The sequence below is a fragment of the Salvelinus alpinus genome, chromosome 6 (assembly GCF_045679555.1).
Source record: "Salvelinus alpinus chromosome 6, SLU_Salpinus.1, whole genome shotgun sequence".
NCBI lineage: Eukaryota > Metazoa > Chordata > Actinopteri > Salmoniformes > Salmonidae > Salvelinus > Salvelinus alpinus.
The window spans coordinates 73,175,600-73,201,488 of record NC_092091.1 but is presented as its reverse complement, the minus strand read 5'-3'; the positions used below and the strand labels follow the sequence as shown (position 1 = coordinate 73,201,488).

The window sequence follows — 25,889 nt, the reverse complement described above, 5'->3', positions numbered from 1 at the left end:
TCCTCCTCACCTCTATATGTCCTCCTCACCTCTCTATGTCCTCCTCACCTCTCTCTATGTCCTCCTCACCTCTCTCTATGTCGTCCTCACCTCTCTATGTCCTCCTCACCTCTCTATGTCCTCCTCACCTCTCTATGTCCTCCTCACCTCTCTATGTCTTCCTCACCTCTCTATGTCCTCCTCACATCTCTATGTCCTCCTCACCTCTATATGCCCTCCTCACCTCTCTCTATGTCCTCCTCACCTCTCTATGTCCTCCTCACCTCTCTATGTCCTCCTCACCTCTCTATGTCCTCCTCACCTCTCTCTATGTCCTCCTCACCTCTCTATGTCCTCCTCACCTCTCTATGTCCTCCTCACCTCTCTATGTCCTCCTCACCTCTCTATGTCCTCCTCACCTCTCTATGTCCTCCTCACCTCTATATGTCCTCCTCCCCTCTCTCTATGCCCTCCTCACCTCTCTATGTCCTCCTCACCTCTCTCTATGTCCTCCTCACCTCTCTATGTCCTCCTCACCTCTCTATGTCCTCCTCATCTCTCTATGCCCTCCTCACCTCTCTATGTCCTCCTCACCTCTCTCTATGTCCTCCTCGCCTCTCTATGTCCTCCTCACCTCTCTATGTCCTCCTCACCTCTCTATGTCCTCCTCACCTCTCTATGTCCTCCTCATCTCTCTATGTCCTCCTCACCTCTCTCTATGTCCTCCTCACCTCTCTATGTCCTCCTCACCTCTCTATGTCCTCCTCACCTCTCTATGCCCTCCTCACCTCTCTATGTCCTCCTCACCTCTCTATGTCCTCCTCACCTCTCTATGTCCTCCTCACCTCTCTATGTCCTCCTCACCTCTCTATGTCCTCCTCACCTCTCTATGTCCTCCTCACCTCTCTATGTCCTCCTCACCCCTCTATGCCCTCCTCACCTCTCTATGTCCTCCTCACCTCTCTATGTCCTCCTCACCTCTCTATGTCCTCCTCACCTCTCTATGTCCTCCTCACCTCTATATGTCCTCCTCCCCTCTCTCTATGCCCTCCTCACCTCTCTATGTCCTCCTCACCTCTCTCTATGTCCTCCTCACCTCTCTATGTCCTCCTCACCTCTCTATGTCCTCCTCACCTCTCTATGTCCTCCTCACCTCTATATGTCCTCCTCACCCCTCTATGCCCTCCTCACCTCTCTATGTCCTCCTCACCTCTCTATGTCCTCCTCACCTCTCTATGTCCTCCTCACCTCTCTATGTCCTCCTCACCTCTATATGTCCTCCTCCCCTCTCTCTATGCCCTCCTCACCTCTCTATGTCCTCCTCACCTCTCTCTATGTCCTCCTCACCTCTCTATGTCCTCCTCACCTCTCTATGTCCTCCTCACCTCTCTATGTCCTCCTCACCTCTATATGTCCTCCTCACCTCTCTATGTCCTCCTCACCTCTCTATGTCCTCCTCACCTCTCTATGTCCTCCTCACCTCTCTATGTCCTCCTCACCTCTCTATGTCCTCCTCACCTCTCTATGTCCTCCTCACCTCTCTATGTCCTCCTCACATCTCTATGTCCTCCTCACCTCTCTATGTCCTCCTCACCTCTCTATGTCCTCCTCACCTCTCTATGTCCTCCTCACATCTCTATGTCCTCCTCACCTCTCTATGTCCTCCTCACATCTCTATGTCCTCCTCACCTCTCTATGTCCTCCTCACCTCTCTATGTCCTCCTCACCTCTCTATGTCCTCCTCATCTCTCTATATCCTCCTCACCTCTCTCTATGTCGTCCTCACCTCTCTCTATGTCGTCCTCACCTCTCTATGTCCTCCTCACCTCTCTCTATGTCCTCCTCACCTCTCTCTATGTCGTCCTCACCTCTCTATGTCCTCCTCACCTCTCTCTATGTCCTCCTCACCTCTCTCTATGTCGTCCTCACCTCTCTATGTCCTCCTCACCTCTCTATGTCCTCCTCACCTCTCTCTATGTCTTCCTCACCTCTCTATGTCCTCCTCACCTCTCTATGTCCTCCTCACCTCTCTCTATGTCCTCCTCACCTCTATATGTCCTCCTCACCTCTCTGTGTCCTCCTCACCTCTCTATGTCCTCCTCACCTCTCTCTATGTCCTCCTCACCTCTCTATGTCCTCCTCACCTCTCTATGTCCTCCTCACCTCTCTCTATGTCCTCCTCACCTCTCTCTATGTCCTCCTCACCTCTCTCTATGTCCTCCTCACCTCTCTCTATGTCCTCCTCACCTCTCTATGTCCTCCTCACCTCTATATGTCCTCCTCACCTCTCTATGTCCTCCTCACCTCTCTCTATGTCCTCCTCACCTCTCTCTATGTCGTCCTCACCTCTCTCTATGTCGTCCTCACCTCTCTATGTCCTCCTCACCTCTCTATGTCCTCCTCACCTCTCTATGTCCTCCTCACCTCTCTATGTCCTCCTCACCTCTCTATGTCCTCCTCACCTCTCTATGTCCTCCTCACCTCCTCTCTTTCTCAACTTTCACCCACTTTTATGTTCCATTGTCTATTTATTTGTTCTTCTCTAAATCTGTCTATCTGTTCATCTTCTCTGCAATAGGGGAAGGCATAGTGAAGAAAGCGAAGAAAGTATATCTTCAAAGATGGCATGCTCTGCAGGTTGGGTTAGAGATGAAAGAGGAGCGCGATAAGCCTCTCTTTTCTCCCTCGGCCTCTTTCTCTCTATCTCTCTTCTGACTCCCACCTGTTTTCTCTCTCGCTATGTATCCATCGCTTTCGTCTTACTTTCACTCTGCCTCTCTCTGTACTTCCCTCTCTCCCTCTTTCTCTTTCATTATGCTTCTACCTCTTCAGCTTTCCCATACATCCTCCCTCTCTGTCCTCTCTCTCTGTCCTCCCTCTCTCACCTCCCTCTCTCTCTCCTCCCTCTCTCACCTCCCCTCCTCCCTCTCTCACCTCCCTCTCTCCTCCCTCTCTCACCTCCCCTCTCTCTCTCTCTCTCTCTGTCTCTAAGTGATGAGGTATGATACGTGCACCGTGGGGGCTGTGAATGTTTACTTCTCTCCAATTAGAGACGTTTTGTACCGTTGTCCTGTTCTCTCCATCTCTCTTGTCTTATCTCTCCACATTCCCTCCCTCGCTCCGTCTCCACGGTCACGCGATGTTCTTGTTGTCGTTTTTTAAGAAAATAAATCTAGAGCATCCCCTCCTTTCGCCACACCTGGGTGGCTTCTAGGCCCAAGGGGTTGTGGGTAACTTTTAAAGGGCTATCTATCATGTCATATAATGTCATGTCAGTGGTAAAGCTCCGATGGTGTCACTTTCAATAGCGGAGGTGCATAAAGATGGTGGCCCACATTCACTTACCACAAATTCTTTGTTTTCCTAAGTTTGCCCATTGTACATAGCTCTCCGTAATTTTTTTGTTCATTTTTATTTTGTTGTTTCTTTTATTATAATACTTTTTCGTTTTTTTATTTATTTATTATAGTTTTTATTTAATATAGTCACTGGCAGAGTATACATGAGCCCAATTTTACCTTCAATACGCCTGCAGTTTGGAAAAACAGAAAACGTTGGTCTGATTTGGTGCTAAAACAATGACTTGGTCTGTGAATTCTGCCATCTTTATGTCCGTCATTGGAGGAGGGGCTTATATACCACTCTATTGACTCCATTCCAGACATTATTATGAGCAGCCCTCCACTCACCAGCCTCCTCTGTTACTGAACAGTTGACTCCTGGGACCGGTGAAGTAACTTCAATGCATTTAAATACAGTTGTTCAACGTGCATCTATCAGATTTATCAGGAGTGAGTGGACTTTTCCTGTTGATCTAGGTTACGTCCCAAATGGCACCTTATTCCCTGTATAGTGCACTACTTTTGACCAGAGTTTGGGTCCTGGTCAAAAGCAATGCACTAAATAGGGAATAGTGTATTGAAGCAAAGCTTCAGAAGTCATCTCTCCATTCAAGCATCTCAACCCCTTCCTCAATCCCTCTCTCTCCATCCCTCCCTCTATCCTTCCCTTTCTCAACCCCTTCCTCAATCCCTCTCTCTCTCCATCCCTCCCTCTATCCTTCCCTTTCTCAACCCCTTCCTCAATCCCTCTCTCTCTCCATCCCTCCCTCTATACTTCCCTCTCAACCCCTTCCTCAATCCCTCTCTCTCTCCATCCCTCCCTATATCCTTCCCTTTCTCAACCCCTTCCTCAATCCCTCTCTCTCTCCATCCCTCCCTCTATCCTTCCCTCTCAACCCCTTCCTCAATCCCTCTCTCTCTCCATCCCTCCCTCTATCCTTCCCTTTCTCAACCCCTTCCTCAATCCCTCTCTCTCTCCATCCCTTCCTCTATCCTTCCCTTTCTCAACCCCTTCCTCAATCCCTCTCTCTCTCCATCCCTTCCTCTATCCTTCCCTTTCTCAACCCCTTCCTCCCTCCATTGTCATAGGATCTGCTTTCAGAGCTCTCCAGAGCACAAACACACACACACACACACACACACACACACACACACACACACACACACACACACACACACACACACACACACACACACACACACACACACACACACACACACACTACTACTACCCCCCACCCCCTCGCCAGGTGTCCAGCGGGATAAGCTTCCCCCCCTCCTTCCCCCTTTGTCGTCTTGTTGTCGCCAATCTAGCTGATTTCTCTCTCTTTTCATTCCTTCTCTTCTTCCCCTCTTATCCTCTTATCCCGGCTTATCCTTCAGCGCCTCATTAGCTGCTCGCCTCCCCCTCTCTCTCTCTCTCTCTCTCTCTCTCTCTCTCTCTCTCTCTTCTTCTCTTCCTTCTTCTCGCTTCCTCTCTCTCTCTTCTTCTCTCTCTCTCTCTCGCTTTCTCTTTCTTCCTCTCTCTTCTTCTCTCTCCTTTCCCATCTCTCTCTATCTCACTCTCTCTTCCTCTCTCTCTCTCTTCCCCTCTCTCTTCTTCTCTCTCTCTTCCTCTCTCTCTCTCTCTTCCTCTCTCTCTTCTCTCTCTCTTCCTCTCTCTCTCTCTCTTCTTCTCTCTCTTCTCTCTCTTCCTTTCTCTCTCTCTCTCTCTCTCTCTCTCTCTCTCTCTTCCTCTCTCTCTTCTCTCTCTATTCCTCTCTCTCTCTCTCTTCTTCTCTCTCTTCCTCTCTCTCTTCTTCTCTCTCTCTTCCTCTCTCTCTCTTCTTCTCTCTCTTTTCCCATCTCTCTCTCTATCTCACTCTCACTTCCTCTCTCTCTCAGGAGTTTGTCTCTGTCAGAGGCTTTTTTTGGGGGCTTTTGCTAGGACTCCTCCAAGTGTGTGTGTGTGTTTATGTATCTGATTGTGTATCTGTATCTATTTACAGGAGACTGAACACCCTCAACAAGTGTGCCCTGATGAGACTGGAGATCTCCCCACAGAGAAAGAGAGTAAGTTCCTCTTCCTCCTCTTCCTTCCTCCTCTTCCACCCTCTTCTTCCACCCTCCTCTTCCACACTCCTCTTCCACCCTCCTCTTCCTCCCTCATCTTCCACACTCCTCTTCCACCCTCCTCTTCCTCCCTCCTCTTCCTCCCTCCTCTTCCTCCCTCCTCTTCCGCCCTCCTCTTCCTCCCTCCTCTTCCACCCTCCTCTTCCACACTCCTCTTCCACCCTCCTCTTCCTCCCTCCTCTTCCACACTCCTCTTCCACCCTCCTCTTCCTCCCTCCTCTTCCTCCCTCCTCTTCCGCCCTCCTCTTTCTCCCTCCTCTTCCACCCTCCTCTTCCACCCTACTCTTCCACCCTCCTCTTCCTTCCTCCTCTTCCACCCTCCTCTTCCACCCTCCTCTTCCACCCTGCTTTTCCACTCTTTCACACCCAAAAATCCCCTAATTCTTCAGAACTTTTCCAACTCCAGTTTAGTTTTTCCTACCTGTCCTCCAACTCCGACCTCCTTATAGTCTGGGGTGTGAAAGTCTCTCTCTCTTCTCTTCTAATGAAAAGGCACCTGTCTTTTTATCAAGCCCTTTGTGAAGGGCCCAAGGCAAGGAAATATAGCTTTGAAGTCCAAATGAAGGGCTTGCTGTTCACGCGGCTGGCCCTTCTTCCTCAGGCCTGATCCTGAACACACACACATACAGACATACACACACAAACATCACTTCCTCATATCATTGTCCATAAAAGGGAATAGTATGTCGCTGCTTTCTCATTTCTCTCCCTCTGGTTTCAATGGTTAAATTAAAAACAAGCCTGCTATTGGCCATGATCCCCAGAACCTACCGCAAACTAAACCAAATTACCCCAAACTAAACCAAACTAACCCAAATTACCCCAAACTAAACCAAACTAACCCACACTAAACCAAACTAACCCAAACTAAACCAAACTAACCCAAACTACCCCAAACTAATCCAAACTAACCCAAACTAACCCAAACTAAACCAAACTAAACCAAACTAACCCAAACTACCCCAAACAAATCCAAACTAACCCAAACTAAACCAAACTAACCCAAACTACCCCAAACAAATCCAAACTAGCCCAAACTAACCCAAACTAAACCAATCTAACCCAAACTACCCCAAACTAACCCAAACTAATCCAAAATAATCTAAACTAATTCAAACTAAACCAAACTACCCCAAACTAAGCCAAACTAACCTAAACTAACCTAAACTCAACCAAACTCAACCAAACTAACCCAAACTACCCCAAACTAACCCAAACTAATCCAAACTAATCTAAACTAATTCAAAATAAACCAAACTACCCCAAACTAAGCCAAACTAAACCAAACTACCCCAAACTAAGCCAAACTAACCTAAACTAAACCAAAATAAACCAAACTCAACCAAACTAACCCAAACCAAACTAAACCAAACTAAACTAAACTAACCAAACTAACCCAAACCAAACTAAACCAAACCAAACTAAGCCAAACTAACCTAAACTAAACCAAACTAAACTAAACTAACCAAACTAATCCACCAGGACACTAAGAAGCTTTGTTGTTTGTCAAGATCTTCCTCCCATTAACCTCCATTCTGTAATTACCTCTTAAACAAGCTAGTTCCTTGATCCGTGTGTGTGTGTGTGTGTGTGTGTGTGTGTGTGTGTGTGTGTGTGTGTGTGTGTGTGTGTGTGTGTGTGTGTGTGTGTGTGTGTGTGTGTGTGTGTGTGTGTGTGTGTGTGTGTGTGTGTGTGTGTGTGTGTGTGTGTGTTGGTATTCAATGGGATGAACCTCGCTGTGTCACCTTTCATCAAGGAGTCAACAGAGAAGGGTCAAAGGAGGTATTTGCTCTCTGTTCAGACTGACAGTTGTTCACCTCCCTAGTCAGCATAGAAACGCATTGACTTCAGTCCCTACTCTGTCTATAGAGGGCGGCAGGTAGCCTAGTGGTTAAGACTGAAAGGTTGCTGGGTCAAATCCCTGAGCTGACTAGGTGAAAAATCTGCCGATGTGCCCTTGAGCAAGGCCCTTAACCCTAATTGCTCCTGTATGTCGCTCTGGATAAGAGCGTCTGCTAAAATGTAAGTGTTTATCTCTCCCTCTTTTGAAATGTGTTTTCCTCACGTCTCTTCCCCGTAGTTGTTGAAATCAGAGATGTGACGTCGTTTATGACGTGTCAAAACACCCGCGGCCACAGGAGTGAATGAATGCAGATGAAGATAAGACTGGCCATCTAGATAGTTCTAGGTATTGACATTGTTGCCATTGAGCTCAAAAGTCAAACTCCCCCACTATGGTCGTCACGACGCCAGTCAGTATATCAGACAGAAAGAGTTTCTGTCCGTCGTGATCAAAGCAGAAGTAAGAAAGGTCCGTGTGTGTCGTGGTGAGTGGAGAGCGGGGTCATAAAATGAGGACCCAGGGTTTTATTTGATGGACTTTTGTCCCCATCGCTCTCAGCCACCGTGAGGGAGGCGCCTGTGAAGTCTGGAGACCCCTCCTCTGCCCCCCGGCTCCATGGTCCCCTCGGCAGGCAGTTTCACTTTCCTGAATTAGGGGGACAGACTGGCCCTGTGGGGACGATACACCTCTGTGGGGGTGAGGGTGGGGGGGTTGCCCTAGCCTGGTCGGCTGGCGTGTGAACTTCTCGGATTGGGGTGGAATTTCCTGGACTCCCCTCGGGACGTGTGTGTGTGTGTGTGTGTGTGTGTGTGTGTGTGTGTGTGTGTGTGTGTGTGTGTGTGTGTGTGTGTGTGTGTGTGTGTGTGTGTGTGTGTGTGTGTGTGTGTGTGTGTGTGTGTGTGTGTAAGAGAGAGAAAGATAGAGAGACTCTGTTGTCGTTTTCACGGTCAGGGATAAGTTCCAACACAATAACAACCATTAACCAGCTGTGTGTGAATCTTATCTCTGTGAAATGTTCCAGCGGTCGGGAGGGAGTTGAGGAATGTCTACAGATCTGCTGTCTGTGAATATCCCTGCTGCTCTCACACAAAGGCTATGTGCCAAACAGCACCCTTTTCCATATATAGTGCACTACTTTTGACCAGAGTTCTATGGGCCCTGGTCTCAGGTAGTGCACTTTGGGGGAATGGAAGGTCATTTGGGACACACAAAGTCATCTGGACAGAATACAGGGCGGCTCGTTTGACTTCATGGCCATTCACCTTTTAGAAAGAGATTTCATGTTGAAACGTTGTTCATAGAACTGAAACAGAGAAAGAAAATCTTGAAAATATAATGTTTTTTTAATTAAATTGTAAATTTCTTTGTAAAACATTTTTTATTCTTATAGTGATAATGTGTCACCAGCGGGTTGACGTTTATTGTCATGAATCTTAGAGGCAGAACTGAGAGATTTCCACTAGATGGGATATATTGTAAAAATTCATGTTTTTCTCTTTTCTTTTTGGCTTAATTTAAGATTAGGGTTATGTATTAGGGTTAGCAGTGTGGTTAAGGTTAAGGTTAGGGTTAAGTTTAGGTTTGAAATCAGATTGTATTACTTTGTGGCTGTGCCAGCTAGTGACCACTCTGCAGAGCTGCCTCCAGAACAAGATTCATGAAGAAAAAGGCTAACCTGTCCCCACCCCCCTCTGTTTTCTCTCTCTCTACTCCAGAGTGAGGATTCAGACGAGGAAGAGCCATGCGCCATCAGTGGCCTTTGGACCTTCCAGCGGGACAGCAAGCGCTGGTCTCGCCTGGAGGAGCTGGATGTCTTCTTCCTCCCGGGTGGAAACCAGCTGCCCTTCCCCCAGGTCCAGAGACCCTCGGCCGGTCAGGGGCAGCTCCGCGAGGGCCTGAGCTCCGAGAGCGTGCTGACGGATCTCAGCGAGCAGCCCGAGGTGGCCTCGCTTCACAGCAGCGGGAGTGTGGGAGAGGGAGGGATAGTCGATGGTGCCACATCTAGCGATGCCACCCCAGCGGCGGGTGCCACCCGCGCCAACTCGATGGCCAGCATGTGCTCCTCCTCGGGCACGGGCGGGTCGTGCGGCGCCAACGAGGACTCGCTGTCTGACGGGCATCCGCACTCACCATTGGAGACGACCCAAGGTCACTTCTCCTTCGACGGCAAGCCCAGTGGAATTGTGGGAACAGGAGGGATAGAGGGAGGAGGGAGCGAGACTAGAGGAGGGAAGAGCACGCGCTCACGGGCCAAGAGTTTCCTCAAGCGCATGGAGAGCATCAGACTGAGGAGCGCCACTTCCAATAGCAAGAAGAAGAACGGAGGCGGGGGAAGGCCTTCCAAACTGGAGATCAGCGGGCCGGTCATCAAAGAAGGACTAGACGACGACAAGCTACGGCGCCTCAACTGCGTTGACATCTCCAGCCTCACCCTCAACCCGACCCAAACCATGACCCTGAACCGTAACAGGAGCGTATCCTACTCCACGCAGACCAGCAGTGGCAGCATGGGGAGCGCCGGAAGCACGGGCAGTAGCCAATCGGAAGCAAGCAGCGGGAGCGCCGTTAGCACCCCGAGCCCGGTGACACGAACCCGAAGCCACAGCACCGTGGCGGGGGCCAGTAAGAGAGGTGGGATGTACCTGGAAGGTTTTGACCCGTTAAGCGTGTTCCTACAGCCGCCTGAAGAACAACAACCCCCAGGTTCCACCCAACCCAAAACCAGACAGAAACCACCTCAGCAACAGCCTAGTAACCGGACAGTGGCTGAGCAAAACCAAAGCAAGCGAGGTCGCCTCAACGGAGAGAGGGAGGAGGAAGGGGAGGAAGAAGGCGTGATTTTCTTCTACCTTCCCGAAGGCCACAAACCGGGCACATTCCCCAAAGCGCTCGGCGACGGCAAACAACCACCGCAAAGTGGAAATGACGAAAACAGGCCTCTTGCCGCCGCCGGCAGGCGCTACCTCGGTAGTCGATGCCAAACGCGTCGCGGCTCCACCGGCTCAGCAGACAGCCGCCTGAGTTTCTATGACAACGTGCCCAACGTGGCCTATCAAGGCGAGGAAGACGATGAAGACAATGAAGAAGGGGAGGGGCCAAAGTTGGAGGATGTGCTGGAATGTGTCAACGGCCTGCAGCGATTCGTCAACGCCTGGACGGACAGGGTGGCAGCCGGAGAAGAGGATGACGAAGAGGAAGAAGAAGAGGGAGATTCGGATTCGGCATTGGATTCAGCGTCTCCATGTCCGTCCTCACCTTTGCAGAACCAGCTGGAGGAGACGGACAACGGGAGCGACCAGGACAGCACGGGCAACCCTCTGGGAGAAGGAGAGAGGGAAGAAGGAGAGAGGGAAGAAGGAGAGGGGGAAGAAGGAGAAGGGGAAGAAGCCATGAGGGAGAGGAGGGACTCCGGAGTGGGAGCCTCTCTCACCAGATCTAACAGGTCAGTAATTAATTAATTAATCACCTCTCTGTTAATCAATCTATAGATATCACCAATATTGTTATTGTACCCATTTGAGAAAATGTCCTGTGTGTTAAGATGAAGGACTGGCGAGCTTAATTCAACATTCTTAAGTGTTTGGATGAAGGGTTGAGAGAGAGAAACGGTGAGAGAGAGGGTGAGAAGGAGGGTGAGAGAGAGGGTGAGAAGGAGGGTGAGAGAGAGGGTGTTGGAATGGAGGTGCACAAACAGACACAGAAAGAAAGAGAAAGGGAGAGATGGGTAGAGGTACAGAAAGAGAAAGAAATACAGTTAGATAGAGGGAGAAACACACAGACAGAGTGGACATGTTGAGACCACTCTCCCAGCCCTGACCCTTACGTAACCGGCTGTCACGGCGATGAGGTGCAGTGAATACCTCGGACCTCGGGAATGCCGATCCGTCTCCGCGACGATGCAGCCATTCCCTCAGGAATCCACAGGCAGAATTCCAGAAGGTTTTCCGACGCTCCCCTACCCGCTGACAGCCAGGCGAGATCAGTGCTTCCCAACTCCAGTCCTCGAGTTCCCCCATAAGCACCCGGTTTTGTTGTAGGACCGGACAAACTCACCCGATTCAACTCATTGAGGGCCTGACGATTAGTTGACAAGTTGAATCAGGTGTGTTTGTCCAGGGCTACAATAAAACTGTGTGCTGTTGGGGGTACTGGAGGAACGGAGTAGGGATCCTCTGGGCTAGATCAATCCCTGTTATCCCAATGAGAATCTCTTAACACAGGGGTCATAGGACTTGTCTGGATGGACGTCCTGCTAGTCACCTTGTCAGAGGAGAGGGCTTTATGACCTCTGGTCAAGTTTTGAAAATGATGAAGACGTATCTTCTCCTATATGTCTCTGAGTGTGAACACTTGTGGGTTTTGTTTATTTTCCCCTAATATATGTTAACCTATATATTTTCACATATATATTTAACACACATATTTGATATATATTTATATGAAATTCTTGTTTTTGTATTTGGAAGTTTGATTGTGCTTCTGATAGCCCTCAGTATTTTGCTGTATGCCGTGCAATATATTAGGTTAACACATATATTTCTCTCTACCCAAGGCCTCAGAAGCTGCGCTGGCCCAGTTTCCAGGCCTCCCACCGGCCCAGTCACTCCTGGGCCCAGCGGCAGATGGGCTGCCAGTCGGTACTGCAGATGAACCTGCTCCAGAAGCTCTGCCTGCTCCAGCTTACAGCCCTCCTGGAGAAACACACCCCCACCAACAAACACGGCTTCAGCTGGTGAGTCGGCGGCGGCGGCCATTTTGAATAGTCAAAGTTCATAGGACTTTGGGTTTGGAGTTTGTGGCAAACACATTGGAAGTTTTTCTCACAAGAGGTCTCACACGAAAACAGCTGAAAATGCAGGCCCCCAAAAATAATGTATAAAAACCCTTGTTAGCCTACAGCCTATAGCCTAGCATGCTGCTCCGATAGCGCTGGTTGTAGCCTAGGCCTACAAACAAATAGACAACCACAACAATCATAGTCTCTCTTTTTCCTCTAGTTGGAATTCCTCCCACTCTTCTCCCACAAATAGCAGCCTGTTGGGTCTGAACCTAAGGGGGGTGGGGTTTCAACATTCTTTTCCCAGGCTAGCTAATTGCTGGTGCACTGGTATACGTTGTCATCTTTCGACGGGGGCAATCACAGAGTTCACACGCACAGGCTGTTAGAATGAAGACCTGGAGGCCGAGTCTATAGCCTCAGTCCTCGACAATTACCGAAATGACCGAACCCCCCCCAATAATTCTCCATCATGCAATTATAGATTATGGCCACTGTTTCGAGATTGTCCAATGTCACTCAGAATCCCCTTTGGTGTCTCCGCCATCTGGGGATGTCTGTGGGGACTGTTGAGACTGCAGGCCAGGGGATGTCTGTGGGGACTGTTGAGACTGCAGGCCAGGGGATGTATTCTTCTATCATTCTCTTACATGGAATTCTCTCTCTTTCTGTCTGTCACTCTCCCTTTTCTATTTCTCTTTCCCTCCCTTCCTTCCCTCACCGCAACTCTCTCTCTCTCTGTCTATCTAATTTACTCTCTCTCTTTTTCTCTCTTTATCTCTCTCTCTCTGTCTCTCTCTCTCTCTCTCTCTCTCTCTCTCTCTCTCTCTCTCCCTCTCTCTCACTCTGTCTCTCTCTTTCTCTCTCTCTCACTCTGTCTCTCTCTAGCTCTCTCCTCTCCACCTCTCCCTCCCGCCATCTTCTTATCTAACCTAGCGTCATGATCTGGACTAAGCAAATAGCTCCAGCCTCACCTCAAATCTCTGTATAGTGCTGTGCTTTTCTTCACCCCTCCCAGCTTCAATGTGTCAGAGAAGTTCCCCGCCTTCTCCAGGATGGCAGGGGCAGAGTAAGAGTTACGACAGGCTTACGACAGGTTTATGGCAGGCTTATGTCAGGTCTTTTAATCACTGAGATCATTTGATTTTTGAGCTGGAGGCTTGGCTGCGCATACCCAGAATTCCCTTCTGGGATTGTAGCATGTTCCCTTCTCATTTACCAAGCTGTGGTCATTCTTCTGAGAAGCGAGTAGCACACACACACACACACACTTAAAAGCAGACGATACATACACACCCATAAACATGTGTGCTCTTGTAAAACCATTTTACAATCCCGGAGAGCAGTAGAACACCTGACATTCAGAGACACACACACACACACACACACACACACAGTGACATGGTCAGTGTTAGGGGCTTGAGGCACAAACACAAAGTGCGGATGCGGATGTATACACCATTACGAACCCACCCCCGTTACCCTCTCCTCCCTCTCCCTTCTCCTCCTCCCTCCCGGTTTCTATTGTCTTTCAGCCCCAGTGTTTATCCTCCCTCTCATAAACTTGGAGAAAGCTAGGCTTCTGTAGAACCCACACACACACACACACACACACATACACACATACACATACAGTTAAACACACACGCACGCGCACACACACACACACACACACAATGCATTTTCAAGTTCTCCTTTTCTCATGGAAAACCCCACCGTAGCTAGGTGGTAGTGTAACATGTGCTAATGCTAATGTTAGCGTTGGTGATTCACAGTACCAGTAAACTACTGCTCTTTACATTCGTTTAGTGTTCAACCTGTATTTATTAGCTTTGTCAGTTGGGAACCAATTCTCATGAACAATATCCTGTGGCCTTTTAGGTGTAGGTCTAAAGGACCCCATACTGTCACATCCTGTTTGATTAAACAGTACAGGCTTCTCCAGCTCCAGTCCTGGAGAGCTCTTGTTCCTGCCTCCACAACGCAGCAGGTGTATTACTGTTGGGCTGGAATGAAACCCTGCACACACAGCAGGTGTATTATTGTTGGGCTGGAATGAAACCCTGCACACACAGCAGGTGTATTACTTTTGGGTTGGATTGAGTGTTGTAGTTTGCTGTGTGTGGTTGTAGTTTGCTGTGTGTGGTCGTCATCATGTAGGCTGCTTTCTGTAGTGGACATTTACAATGTTACCGCTGCTTTGTTAGTACAGGGACAGAGTACAGGGACAGAGTACAGGGACAGAGTACAGGGACAGAGTACAGGGACAGAGTACAGGGACAGAGTACAGGGACAGAGTACAGGGACAGAGTACAGGGACAGAGTACAGTGACAGAGTACAGGGACAGAGCACAGGGACAGAGTACAGGGACAGAGTACAGGGACAGAGTACAGGGACAGAGTACAGGGACAGAGTACAGTGACAGAGTACAGTGACAGAGTACAGGGACAGAGTACAGGGACAGAGTACAGTGACAGAGTACAGTGACAGAGTACAGGGACAGAGTACAGTGACAGAGTACAGTGACAGAGTACAGGGACAGAGTACAGTGACAGAGTACAGTGACAGAGTACAGGGACAGAGGTCAAAGTCCAACACCTACTTTACTCCTGTTGCAAAACCGTGTGTGTGTGTGTGTGTGTGTGTGTGTGTGTGTGTGTGTGTGTGTGTGTGTGTGTGTGTGTGTGTGTGTGTGTGTGTGTGTGAGTACACTCATTCGTGTGTGCGTGCGTACGTGTGTCTGTTCTGTGTGCGTCTGTGTGTGTATATGTTCTGTGTGTGTGTGTGTGAGTTGTTTTTGGCTATTTTAACCTGTCCCTCTATGTGTGTGTGTTGTGTGTGGGTTGCAGGGCTGTGCCGAAGTTTATGAAGCGGATCAAGGTGCGGGACTACAAAGACCGAAATGTGTTTGGAGTGCCTCTGCTGCTTAACGTCCAGCGTACGGGTCAGCCCCTGCCCCAGAGCATTCAACAGGCCATGCGCTACCTACGCAGCCAATGTCTAGACCAGGTACAGACGGTCTGTCTACCTCTCTGTCTGTCTAACCTGTCTGCCTGTCTGCCTGTCTGTCTGTCTCCTCAAGCCCCATTACACAACATACACACACAGACACACACACACACACACACACACACACACACACACACACACACACACACACACACACACACACACACACACACACACACACACACACACACACACACACACACACACACACACACACACACACACACACACACACACACACACACACACAGCCACATCTCCCCTCCTCATCATCATTTAGCTCCTAGCTTCCTGGTTGCATAGTTGTATATTTCCCTGGAAGAATCAGTCTTTTTGTCAGAGTTGGAATTTGGGAAAAACGGCCAGTTAAATATTCACAGTGTGTTACACACACACACACTCTTTCTGTGTCAGTTTTGAGGTCTCACATACTGTGTTTTGGAGACAAGAAGGCCCTGACACACACACACACACAGGGAGGCCTGGGGAGAGTCAAAAGTTTCCAGCTGTTTAGTCACCTTTGTCAGTCTGTTTAAGAGAGAGAGAGAGAGCCAAGGGATTGCTATGGCGACAGAGAGCGAGAGAGAGAGGGAGGGATGGAGGAATGGAAGAGAGAATGACGGATGGCATGCTCTCCTAAACTGGACAACAGGCCTCTGTTTGAAATGGTGAAAGCTCACGGAAAGTATTTCGTCTCTTCAAGCCAGAGGTCTTTTTCCTCCCAGATGGCAGCCATTTTATAAAACCATTAACTGAGAAAGCCCATTGATTAAGTCCAACAGAAAGAACCCTCTCCTCAAGAATTCTAATGGATGTCATGGGCTGTGTCCCAAACCAAATGGCACCCTATTCCCTTTCTAGTCCACTACTTCTGACCAGGGCCCATAGGAAATCAGGTGCCATTTGGGACGCGCATCTTCTTAAAGATACGCTGAATACCGTTATGATGTAACCACCGAGCTTCACACTGACGATGGGCCCCTTATTCAATCAAAATTGCTAACGATGAGAATGTGGGTTTGAATTGATAACTCATCAGATCTTGTTCCAGGTGATTAAAAAATGGCATCAACAATCTCCCTTTCTCTCCTTCTCCCCACCCCCTCTCTGTCTCTCTCTCTCTCCTTTTCCCCCCTTTCTCTCCTTCTCCCCTCCCCCTCTCTGTCTCTCTCTCTCTTTCCCCCGTTTCTCTCCTTCTCCCCACCCCCTCTCTGTCTCTGTCTCTCTCTCCTTTTCCCCCCTTTCTCTCCTTCTCCCCTCCCCCTCTCTGTCTCTCTCTCTCTTTCCCCCCTTTCTCTCCTTCTCCCCTCCCCCTCTCTGTCTCTGTCTCTCTCTCTCTTTCCCCCCTTTCTCTCCTTCTCCCCTCCCCCTCTCTGTCTCTCTCTCTCTTTACCCTTCAAGGTGGGTCTCTTCAGGAAGTCGGGGGTTAAATCACGTATTCAGGCACTCCGTCAGATGAACGAAACATGCGGCGCCGACGGAGGCGGAGTCAGTTACGAGGGCCAATCAGCTTACGACGTGGCCGACATGCTGAAGCAGTATTTCCGGGACCTGCCAGAGCCGCTGCTCACCAGCAAACTGTCTGAGACCTTCCTGCAGATCTACCAATGTAAGGACAGAGAGAGAGACACACACACACACACACACACACAGACCTATATAATGCACACACACAAACATACAAACGTAGACCTATACATTGACAGGTATGAACACCCATAATATGTTCACACGCTCATCTAAGATAATGTGGAGATGGAAGGCGAACACACACAAAGCCTCACAAAAAGCTGTAGGTGCATGTCTGTCAGCCCGGGAGGGGGAGAGGGAGAGGGAGAGTATTTGAAATACGAAACAGCTAGTTAAAGTTAATTATTGAATATAAATCAATGTCATTGACAGTCTGCTGGCATGGGTACAATGTAATTATAGTAAAATAATGTCAAATTCCCTCTGGGAATCCATCAATCAAGTTTATTAATTCATTAAGACAAAATAGCATTTCCTGGTACAGTATTGTCATCATACAGCACTGTAATAAGACATGCAGAAATACACTAACTAGCTGGCAACCAGCTGTCTGAAATCCATGATAAACCCTATACATTGTATGTGAGCCAGAGCCACATGTCAGAGACCATTTTCCATCTTGTCAAAATTCAACAAAGTAAGCTGAATTGAATTTAACTTCATTTAATTGAACTTAATTGAACTGATCCAAACTGAAATGAACAGAACTGAACTGAACAGAACAGAACCAAATTGAAGTTGAGTTGAAGTGAATGTGATTCCCTCAGACATGCCCAAGGAGCTGCGTCTTCAGGCTACGCGAGCGGCCGTGCTGCTGCTGCCAGACGAGAGCCGCGAGGCGCTGCAGACCCTCCTGTGCCTGCTGAGTGACGTCACCGCCGCCGTGGCAGAGAACCAGATGACCTGCGCCAACCTGGCCGTCTGCCTGGCGCCTTCGCTCTTCCACCTTAACACGCCGAGACGCAAGGAGAGCTCCTCGCCACGGTGGGCAGGGGTGGAGTGTTGTGGGGAACTAGGAGAGTGTGTGTGTGTGTGTGTGTGTGTGTGTGTGTGTGTGTGTGTGTGTGTGTGTGTGTGTGTGTGTGTGTGTGTGTGTGTGTGTGTGTGTGTGTGTGTGTGTGTGTGTGTGTGTGTGTGTGTGTGTGTGTGTGTGTGTGTGTGTGACCAACCCTATCTCCTTTTTTTGTCTTGACTCAGTATATATGACCATGTATTGTAATACGCTGCCCAGCCTCACACCAACATGAGAGGAGAGGCTGACAAACTCTAGCTATAGAGCAGGATGTTACTGTATGTAGGGGAAGGAGAGGGGGGGAGGAAGAGAAGGAGAGAGAGAGAACTGAGGGAAAGAGAGTCTGTATAGGGGGTTACATCAAACCTTATGACAGATTGTCTTCTTCTCCTCTGTCCTCTCTCTTTCTTTCCTCCCCTCTTTCTGTCTCACTAGTGGACATGACTAACTGTCCTAAGTGGACATGGCTAACTTTCCTGTGTGTTTGTCTTCCTGGTGTGTTGTGATAGGGGGATGAACAGGAAGCAGCCGCTGGGTAAACCCGACCAGAGGGACCTCAACGAGAACCTGGCCGCCACCACCGGCCTGGCACACATGATCCAGGAGTGCAGGAAGCTCTTCAGGGTACGTGTCTGAACCTAGAACCTCACCAGAAACTTAGTAGAACCTCAACTTTCGCCTCCCCTCTCTTTCTACATTGTCTGACTTAAACCAGACTAGAACCTCACCTCTCTTTCTACATTGTCTGACTAGAACCTGACTAGAACCTCACCTCTCTTTCTACATTGTCTGACTAGAACCTAAATACAACCTCAGATCACCTCCCCACCGTTCTACAGTCTCTGACGAGAACCTCCCATTCTGTTCAGCTATATGCACACAGCACATGAACACTACAGTCTCTGACGTGAACCTCCCATTCTGTTCAGCTATATGCACACAGCACATGAACACTACAGTCTCTGACGAGAACCTCCCATTCTGTTCAGCTATATGCACACAGCACATGAGCACTACAGTCTCTGACGAGAACCTCCCATTCTGTTCAGCTATATGCACACAGCACATGAGCACTACTGTGCTCTGACGACCTACGCTAAAGTCAGAGTGTTGGATTGGTGTTGGTACAACGTTGCGCTCGTTCAACATGTTCATCTCAGTTCCGGAAGTCCCTCTGGTCCGGATCCGAGGTTGTTTTTCCTGTGTGTGTTTTTGGAGCATTGTTATCGTTACATAAAAACAAATCGTCTTAGCCAAGTAACCAAGCCCTCTCCGCACCACGTCTTACCCGACTGGGTCTTACGCCACGTTTGTGTTTACCCGTCGCACTCGCTGAGCCCTATGGAATGTTGGGTACTGTAGTTATATAAGACTAATAGTCTGGTTGATGGAATACAGTAAGCTGTTTTGTAGCGCCACGTAACCCACAATCCCATTGACCTATCTCCATGCTTCTGTTTACCCGTCGCACACTGACTGAGCCCTATGGAATGTTCGGTATTGTAGTTAAGTAAGGGGGAGGAATACAGTACGCCGTACTGTGTAGCACCGCAAAACCCACAATCCCCTTGACCGATCTCGGCTAATCAGGGGGCTCGATGTCCAAAGGCAGGAAGCACTTGATTCATTAAGAGAGAAATAATGAATGTCGACAGGTGGACTTCAATTTTGGTACCAGTCCGGCCGAATCAATCGGCTCAAAAAGCTGTTGTGAAAGAAAGCTGTTATGACATGAGGGGTTACACACTGCCTAACATTATATTACACTGATCTGGATTCTGGAATCCATTTATTTTCACTAATGGAGAAGAAAAAACGTATTAGATTCATTCATAAAGCTCCTCTGGCGGATGCTAGCAATTAGCGTTGAACATGACCAGTAAATAGCATTAACCCCCCCCCCCACATACACACACACACACACACACACACGTCAGTTATTTCCTTGTAATTTAATATTAGTCTGTGAGTGGTCTGGGTGAGCTGATGACTGATACAACAATTCAGTGGATTTCTAACTGATAACTCTTCTCATCTTTAAGTAAGCAGGAAAGAGAGAGAGAGAGAAGTAGAGAGAGAGAGAAGTAGAGCGAGAGAGGGATGTAGGTAGAGAGAGAGAGACAGAGACAGAGAGAGAGAGACAGAGACAGAGACAGAGAGAGAGAGAGAGAGAGAGAGAGAGAGAGAGAGAGAGAGAGAGAGAGAGAGAGAGAGAGAGAGAGAGAGAGAGAGAGAGAGAGAGAGAGACAGACTGGAAGTGAAGTTAGAAAAACAGGAAGCTCTAAGCTTCCACAGCAGGACTCCTTTATCTTTGTCTCACACTGATTTCTTGTAGAGTTTCCCATCCTTAATACGGGGTGATTAAACTCAGGATGGGGTTGGCAGGTAAAGGACAGGTTGATAAGGGATTGGATGACGTATCCTTGTTTATGACAGATCTGATTGTCTGATCATGATTTGGTGGTTATTTTAGAATTCCTTTGTTTATCTGTAGGTCTGTTGTTAATCGGACCATCAGTGTATTAATGTTCAATGCTGTACATGTACATTCATCATGACCACAAACAAGTTGGATCTAGAACACTGGTATCTCGCACACCTTGTACCTCAACATGCTGGTATTAGTGTTCATTTTTGGTGTCTGAAACAGTCCTGACGGCCCTCTATCCTCCCATTCATTTTATGTCATTGTAAAATTGTATACTCATTGTAATTGTATGATAAACTAACAAACTATTCCCTCCTCTCCCCCTTAGATCCCAGAAGAGATGAGTCGCTGCAGAAACTCGTACCAGGAGCAGGCCCTGATCCCCCTGAAGCTGGAGGAGCTAGGGGGTTCCTCTGGGGGTGACGGCGGTGCTGGCGGCCCCATGGGATGCAGGACCTACCTCCAGGACAGCCTGGACGCCCTCCTCAAAGAGGCCAAGGACAAGTTCAAAGGTTATGACAGCTGCTCCACGCCTGAACTCGCCGAGCTGGCGTACAAGAAGGTATGGAGAGAGGGATAGATAGTATCTATTTTATTATATTTTATTATATTCTATGGAGGCTGGATCTAGTCTTTTAAATTCTGAGTTCATGTTCACTTCATTGTCCTTATATAGAAGTTCAATTAGTATGAAGGACTACATACATTACTTGTGTTTGTTGTTTAGAAAAGGCTGGCATAAAGCCTAGTGTATTCCACGTCTCTCTGTCTCTCTCTCGCTCTCTCTCTCTCTCTGTCTCTCGCTCTCTCTCTCTTTCTCTCTGTCTCTCTCTGTCTCTCGCTCTCTCTCTCTCTCTCTCTGTCTCTCGCTCTCTCTCTGTCTCTCGCTCTCTCTTTCTCTCTGTCTCTCTCTCTCTCTCTCTCTCTGTCTCTGTCTCTCGCTCTCTCTTTCTCTGTCTCTCTCTTCCTCTCTCTCTGTCTCTCTCTCTGTCTCTCTCTCTCTGTCTCTCGCTCTCTGAACTCCCGCTCTCGTTGTGTAATGGAAAAGCACCAGTTAGTATTTCCTGTGTAGAAACAGGTCAGTGTGAAACTATCCCCCCCCCCCCCAGACTGGCCCCAGGATGACATCAGCTTGTCAAGGGGCTCGCTCAATGCACACACACACACACACACACACACACACACACACACACACACACACACACACACACACACACACACACACACACACACACACACACACACACTGCTCCCAAGCCAACGCATCCTGTCCAGTCGTTATCTCTTTGCCAATAATCTTCCAGTCACAAGGCCTCTTGAAGGAAGGCAGCTGACTAGTGTAACAGATAAGGAGAGAGGCTTTGGGTTGTTGTGATTACAACACTGCCCTTACAGTTATGTTCCCAATCATGGTGCAAGACCTGGGCCTTCTTTCCCAGAGCCTGCGTAGCGCTAGTTTCAACATTGCATCATTACAGTTACCGTTAGCATTAGCATCCATGCCGTTTCCCCAAAAAACATTGTTGCCCTTAAACTCGTCAATAAAATAAACGGATATGTTTTTACAAATGTATTAAAAGATGATCTCTTTTGTTTTCCGACTCTTAGGTCCACGACGGCTCGCCGCTGCGCCTGTGGAAGGCGTCCGTGGAGGTGCCTGCGGGTCCTGAGGAGGTGTTGACGCGGGTCCTCCGCGAGCAGGGCCGCTGGGACGAGGACCTGATGGAGAGCCGTGTGGTGGAGACGCTAGGCGATCGCACAGAGGTGTACCAGTACACCAGGAACACCATGGCCCCCCACCCTACCAGAGACCACCTCGTGCTCAGGTAGAACATTAACCATCTCCCTACACTCCAGAAGGGTTCTTCAGCTGGCCCCATAGGAGAACCCTTTTTGGTTCAGAGTAAAACCCTACTTGGAACCAAAATTGTTCTACCTTGAACCAACAATATTTCTTCAAAGGGTTCTCCTATATGGACAGTGTAAAAACCCTTTTCGGTTCTAGATAGCACTTTTTTCCTGGAGACTGTACCTACGTTCCCATGCCTTGTATATCCCCTTCTTGTGTTGTTTGTCTCATTCATCCATTATTTCTTTCCTTCTTTCATTATTCTCTTCCTCAATGGTATAAAACATCGCTCTGTCTCTCTTCCTCAATGGTATAAAACAACTCTCTCTGTCTCTCTTCCTCAATGGTATAAAACATCTCTCTCTCTGTCTCTCTTCCTCAATGGTATAAAACAACTCTCTCTCTGTCTCTCTTCCTCAATGGTATAAAACAACTCTCTCTCTGTCTCTCTTCCTCAATGGTATAAAACAACTCTCTCTCTGTCTCTCTTCCTCAATGGTATAAAACAACTCTCTCTCTGTCTCTCTTCCTCAGTGATATAAAACAACTCTCTCTCTGTCTCTCTTCCTCAATGGTATAAAACAACTCTCTCTCTGTCTCTCTTCCTCAATGGTATAAAACAACTCTCTCTCTGTCTCTCTTCCTCAATGGTATAAAACAACCCTCTCTCTGTCTCTCTTCCTCAATGGTATAAAACAATTCTCTGTCTCTCTTCCTCAATGGTATAAAACAAGTCAAAATGTCTTCTCTCTGCTTCAGGACGTGGGTGACAGACCTACCTAAGGGAGCGTGTGCGTTGGTGTGTACCTCAGTGGACCATGACGGAGCAGCGTTACTGGGCGTGCGGGCCAATGTGCTCACCTCACGCTACTTCATCGAGCCATGCAGCAGCAACAAGTCCCGCCTCACACACATCTCCAGGGTCGACTGCAGGTGAGTCAGCTGGAACGGAAGCAGTAGAAACAGTAGAATAGAAACAGTAGAATAGAAACAGTAGAATAGAAACAGTAGGATAGAAACAGTAGGATATAAACAGTAGAATATAAACAGTAGGATAGAAACAGTAGGATAGAAACAGTAGACCAGAAACAGTAAAATAGAACCAGTAGAATAAAGGCTAGACATGCTCCTCTGAACTAAAATGTTTAAGGGAACTAGAGGAGAGCTTTAAATCAAAGTAACTCTGGTCTGATGCTAAAACATCTCCTCTCTAAATCAAAGTAACTCTGGTCTGATGCTAAAACATCTCCTCTCTAAATCAAAGTAACTCTGGTCTGATGCTTAAACATCTCCTCTCTAAATCAAAGTAACTCTATGAGCCTGGTCTGATACTAAAAGGTGTCTCCTCTCTGTCTCTCTGTTTCCAGGGGTCGGTTCCCAGAGTGGTACAATAAACTGTATGGACACCTGTGTGCCAGTGAGGTGGTGCGGATACGCCAGTCCTTCACCAGCCAGATGGATAAGTGAGGGCCAGGCAGCTCCACTTGACTTGGAGACCAAAGTCACAAGAAGGGGCGACACCGGGGAACCTGAAAGACTCTCTATCCACCCCCACCTCACCCCCTAATTCGCTACAGCCCTGATGCTGGTTGGGGTTGACTGGGGAGGACAACCCATTGACTCATTTGATTCAAGCTGTTGACAGACATACCATTGTGTCCTGGACAGAGAGACTTTGAACAGACTTTGTCGTCATCCGTAGACTGTCATCAACGACCAGGTGGTGTTACTGCCTCCGAGGGGTCATGCAAGGACTGGAATGGACGTGGACCCTCAAAAGTTCTTTCAGAGTTGTGTTATGGTTCTTGTGCCAGGTGGTGCGTTGCGGGCGGCACGACCAAAGTAAATGTGTCTGAAATGGAAGTATGGTGTCACTCATCCAACAAGCGTAATACCTTTACAGAGAGGATGTGACATCACCGTCACAGGATGTGATGTCACGGATTAGTAAAAAGAGAATCTATAGGGGAGGGGGAGCTTCTGAGAAGAGTGGTTAGTGTGTGTGTGTGTGTGCGTGTGTGTGTGATGAATGGTTGATTAATTAGACATATTTCATGCACTGGCTCCCAGCTGCAATATAGTGTGTATATACTATATCCTGCATCTGTTCATGTTGCTTTTTCCTGTTTCCTCTGTGTGTGTGTGTGTGTGTGTGTGTGTGTGTGTGTGTGTGTGTGTGTGTGTGTGTGTGTGTGTGTGTGTGTGTGTGTGTGTGTGTGTGTGTGTGTGTGTGTGTGTGTGTGTGTGTGTGTGTGTGTGTGTGTGTGTGTGTGTACTCGTGCACAAGTGTTTTTATCCTGTTACAGCAGAGGCAATGTCCACAACATTGTTTTCAGGAAGATACTGTATTATTCGACGGATGGAGGATGGATGGATGGATAATATGGGCTAACAGTTGTGTGAATGTATTGAAAATATGCAATATCTGAGTTTGTATTGATAAGTGGGGTATGGTGAGTTGATATTTGGTTAAATGACATTAGGGAAAGCTAGTATAGAGTGGGTTTAAAGGATGGAACAGACGCAAAATGGTGGCTGGAACACCAATTGGTTGAGAGGGTTAAATTTGCCCCAAAAACTAAAATGGAGACTTAGATTCTGATGGACCAAGCTTAAAGAAAGCAGACAGTCACAGAGCATTTTGATTGATTCCACTGCTTAAAAGAGCACCGAGAATACACAACAATCAACAGGGCTAGGATTCCAAAATGGGCGCCATTTGTAGGCTAAACATCGATGAAAGGAACAATTCCGGTTATTACTTTTGTAGTACGATGTACACAAGAGCAGTCAAGATAGTCTTCTGCTTCACAACAACAAAAAACCCGGGGCGAAAGAAAAACAGAAAAGAAGAGAAGAAATGAATAGAAAACAAAGAAAAGAGATGGTCCTTTTATAAAGGTGTGGAATTTTACAGGTTTTACTGTAAATGGAGGAGGAGAAAGTGCAGAGAATGTTTGTCTGGTTTAAAGAAGGAAGAATTACCTATATGTGCAGGTTTCTTTTCTGTATGTGCGTCTGTCTGTCTGTCTGTGTTACCTTAAATGAAGTATAAGACTAATAGTAACCAAGTACACCTTCATCCGGGCCGGATTTGGGCCCCGTGTTAAAACCTATACGTTCTCTGTTCAGTGTATGACTAATTTGCTAAGCGTTGTGTTGTATTGTTAAACGTGTGTGTACATTATTTGTATGCCGTCAGATATGAGTAACGCATGACAATGACAGTTAATTTAAAGCCTCAATATATTTATACCTCAGATATGTTTTTTTGTACCATGTTTATTTTATTGTAAATGTTACGCTTAAGTTACAGAAATTAGAAATGTGTTTTATATTTTGTATTATTAATATTATTTCTGTACAGATTAATCACAGTCACGTGCACTATTAAATGTATTCAACAAAGGGTGTTGTCTTAGTGGTGCTGTTTTGAAATGTTGAGTGTTCAGGTGGATTGGAGTTGTTGACCTGGTTTCTGGTGTCATTTAAAATGATAATGCACTTTACAATGGTCTCATGTAGGCTGCCCCCCAAAGTGGCTACAATATTAGGACTGTAATAGTGGTGAAGTGCCCCTTTAAGGTTTTTCGGGCCAAAGGAGTGCCATAAGCAATACACCATTACCCAAACATTGGTTTTGTAGTAACTCTGAAATACCTTATCATGACTCTGATAGTTTGTCTCTAAATTCTTTCTCAGAGAGCTTAGCCTAGGGTCATACTGTACCCTGCCCCTGGATTACCTCTCTCTCTCCCTTCTTCTCTCTCTCTCTCACTCTCTCTGTCTATTTCTCTCTCCCTTCTTCTTCTACTCTCTCTCTCCCTCTCTCTGTCTATTTCTCTCTCCCTTCCTCTCTCTCTCTCTTTCGCTCCCTTCCTCTCTCTCTATCTCCCTGCTTCTCTCGCTTTCTCTCTCTCCCAGAGAGTGAGAGAGGTCCGGAGAGAGGTGGACAGGCAGCAGGCGGTGGCTTGCTTGGTACATAGATGGTGATCTCACTCACAGTCT

General features: G+C 47.8%; 1 protein-coding gene across 3 annotated transcripts in view; it reads left to right on the top strand.

Moving 5' to 3' along the window:
* The window catches only part of dlc1 (DLC1 Rho GTPase activating protein), a 169,774-nt gene extending 144,485 nt beyond the window's left edge, over window positions 1–25,289 (top strand). For all 3 annotated transcript variants that reach the window (XM_071407865.1, XM_071407864.1, XM_071407866.1), the window contains 11 exons: window positions 5,309–5,372; window positions 8,991–10,717; window positions 11,828–12,007; window positions 14,903–15,062; window positions 16,464–16,671; window positions 17,360–17,576; window positions 18,114–18,228; window positions 20,361–20,594; window positions 21,641–21,858; window positions 22,641–22,814; window positions 23,249–25,289. In XM_071407865.1, the coding sequence (XP_071263966.1) occupies window positions 5,309–5,372; window positions 8,991–10,717; window positions 11,828–12,007; window positions 14,903–15,062; window positions 16,464–16,671; window positions 17,360–17,576; window positions 18,114–18,228; window positions 20,361–20,594; window positions 21,641–21,858; window positions 22,641–22,814; window positions 23,249–23,348 (3,397 nt within the window). In that variant the 3' untranslated portion in view covers window positions 23,349–25,289. The remainder of the gene's footprint in view (window positions 1–5,308; window positions 5,373–8,990; window positions 10,718–11,827; window positions 12,008–14,902; window positions 15,063–16,463; window positions 16,672–17,359; window positions 17,577–18,113; window positions 18,229–20,360; window positions 20,595–21,640; window positions 21,859–22,640; window positions 22,815–23,248) is intronic.
* Window positions 25,290–25,889: the final 600 nt, after the last annotated feature.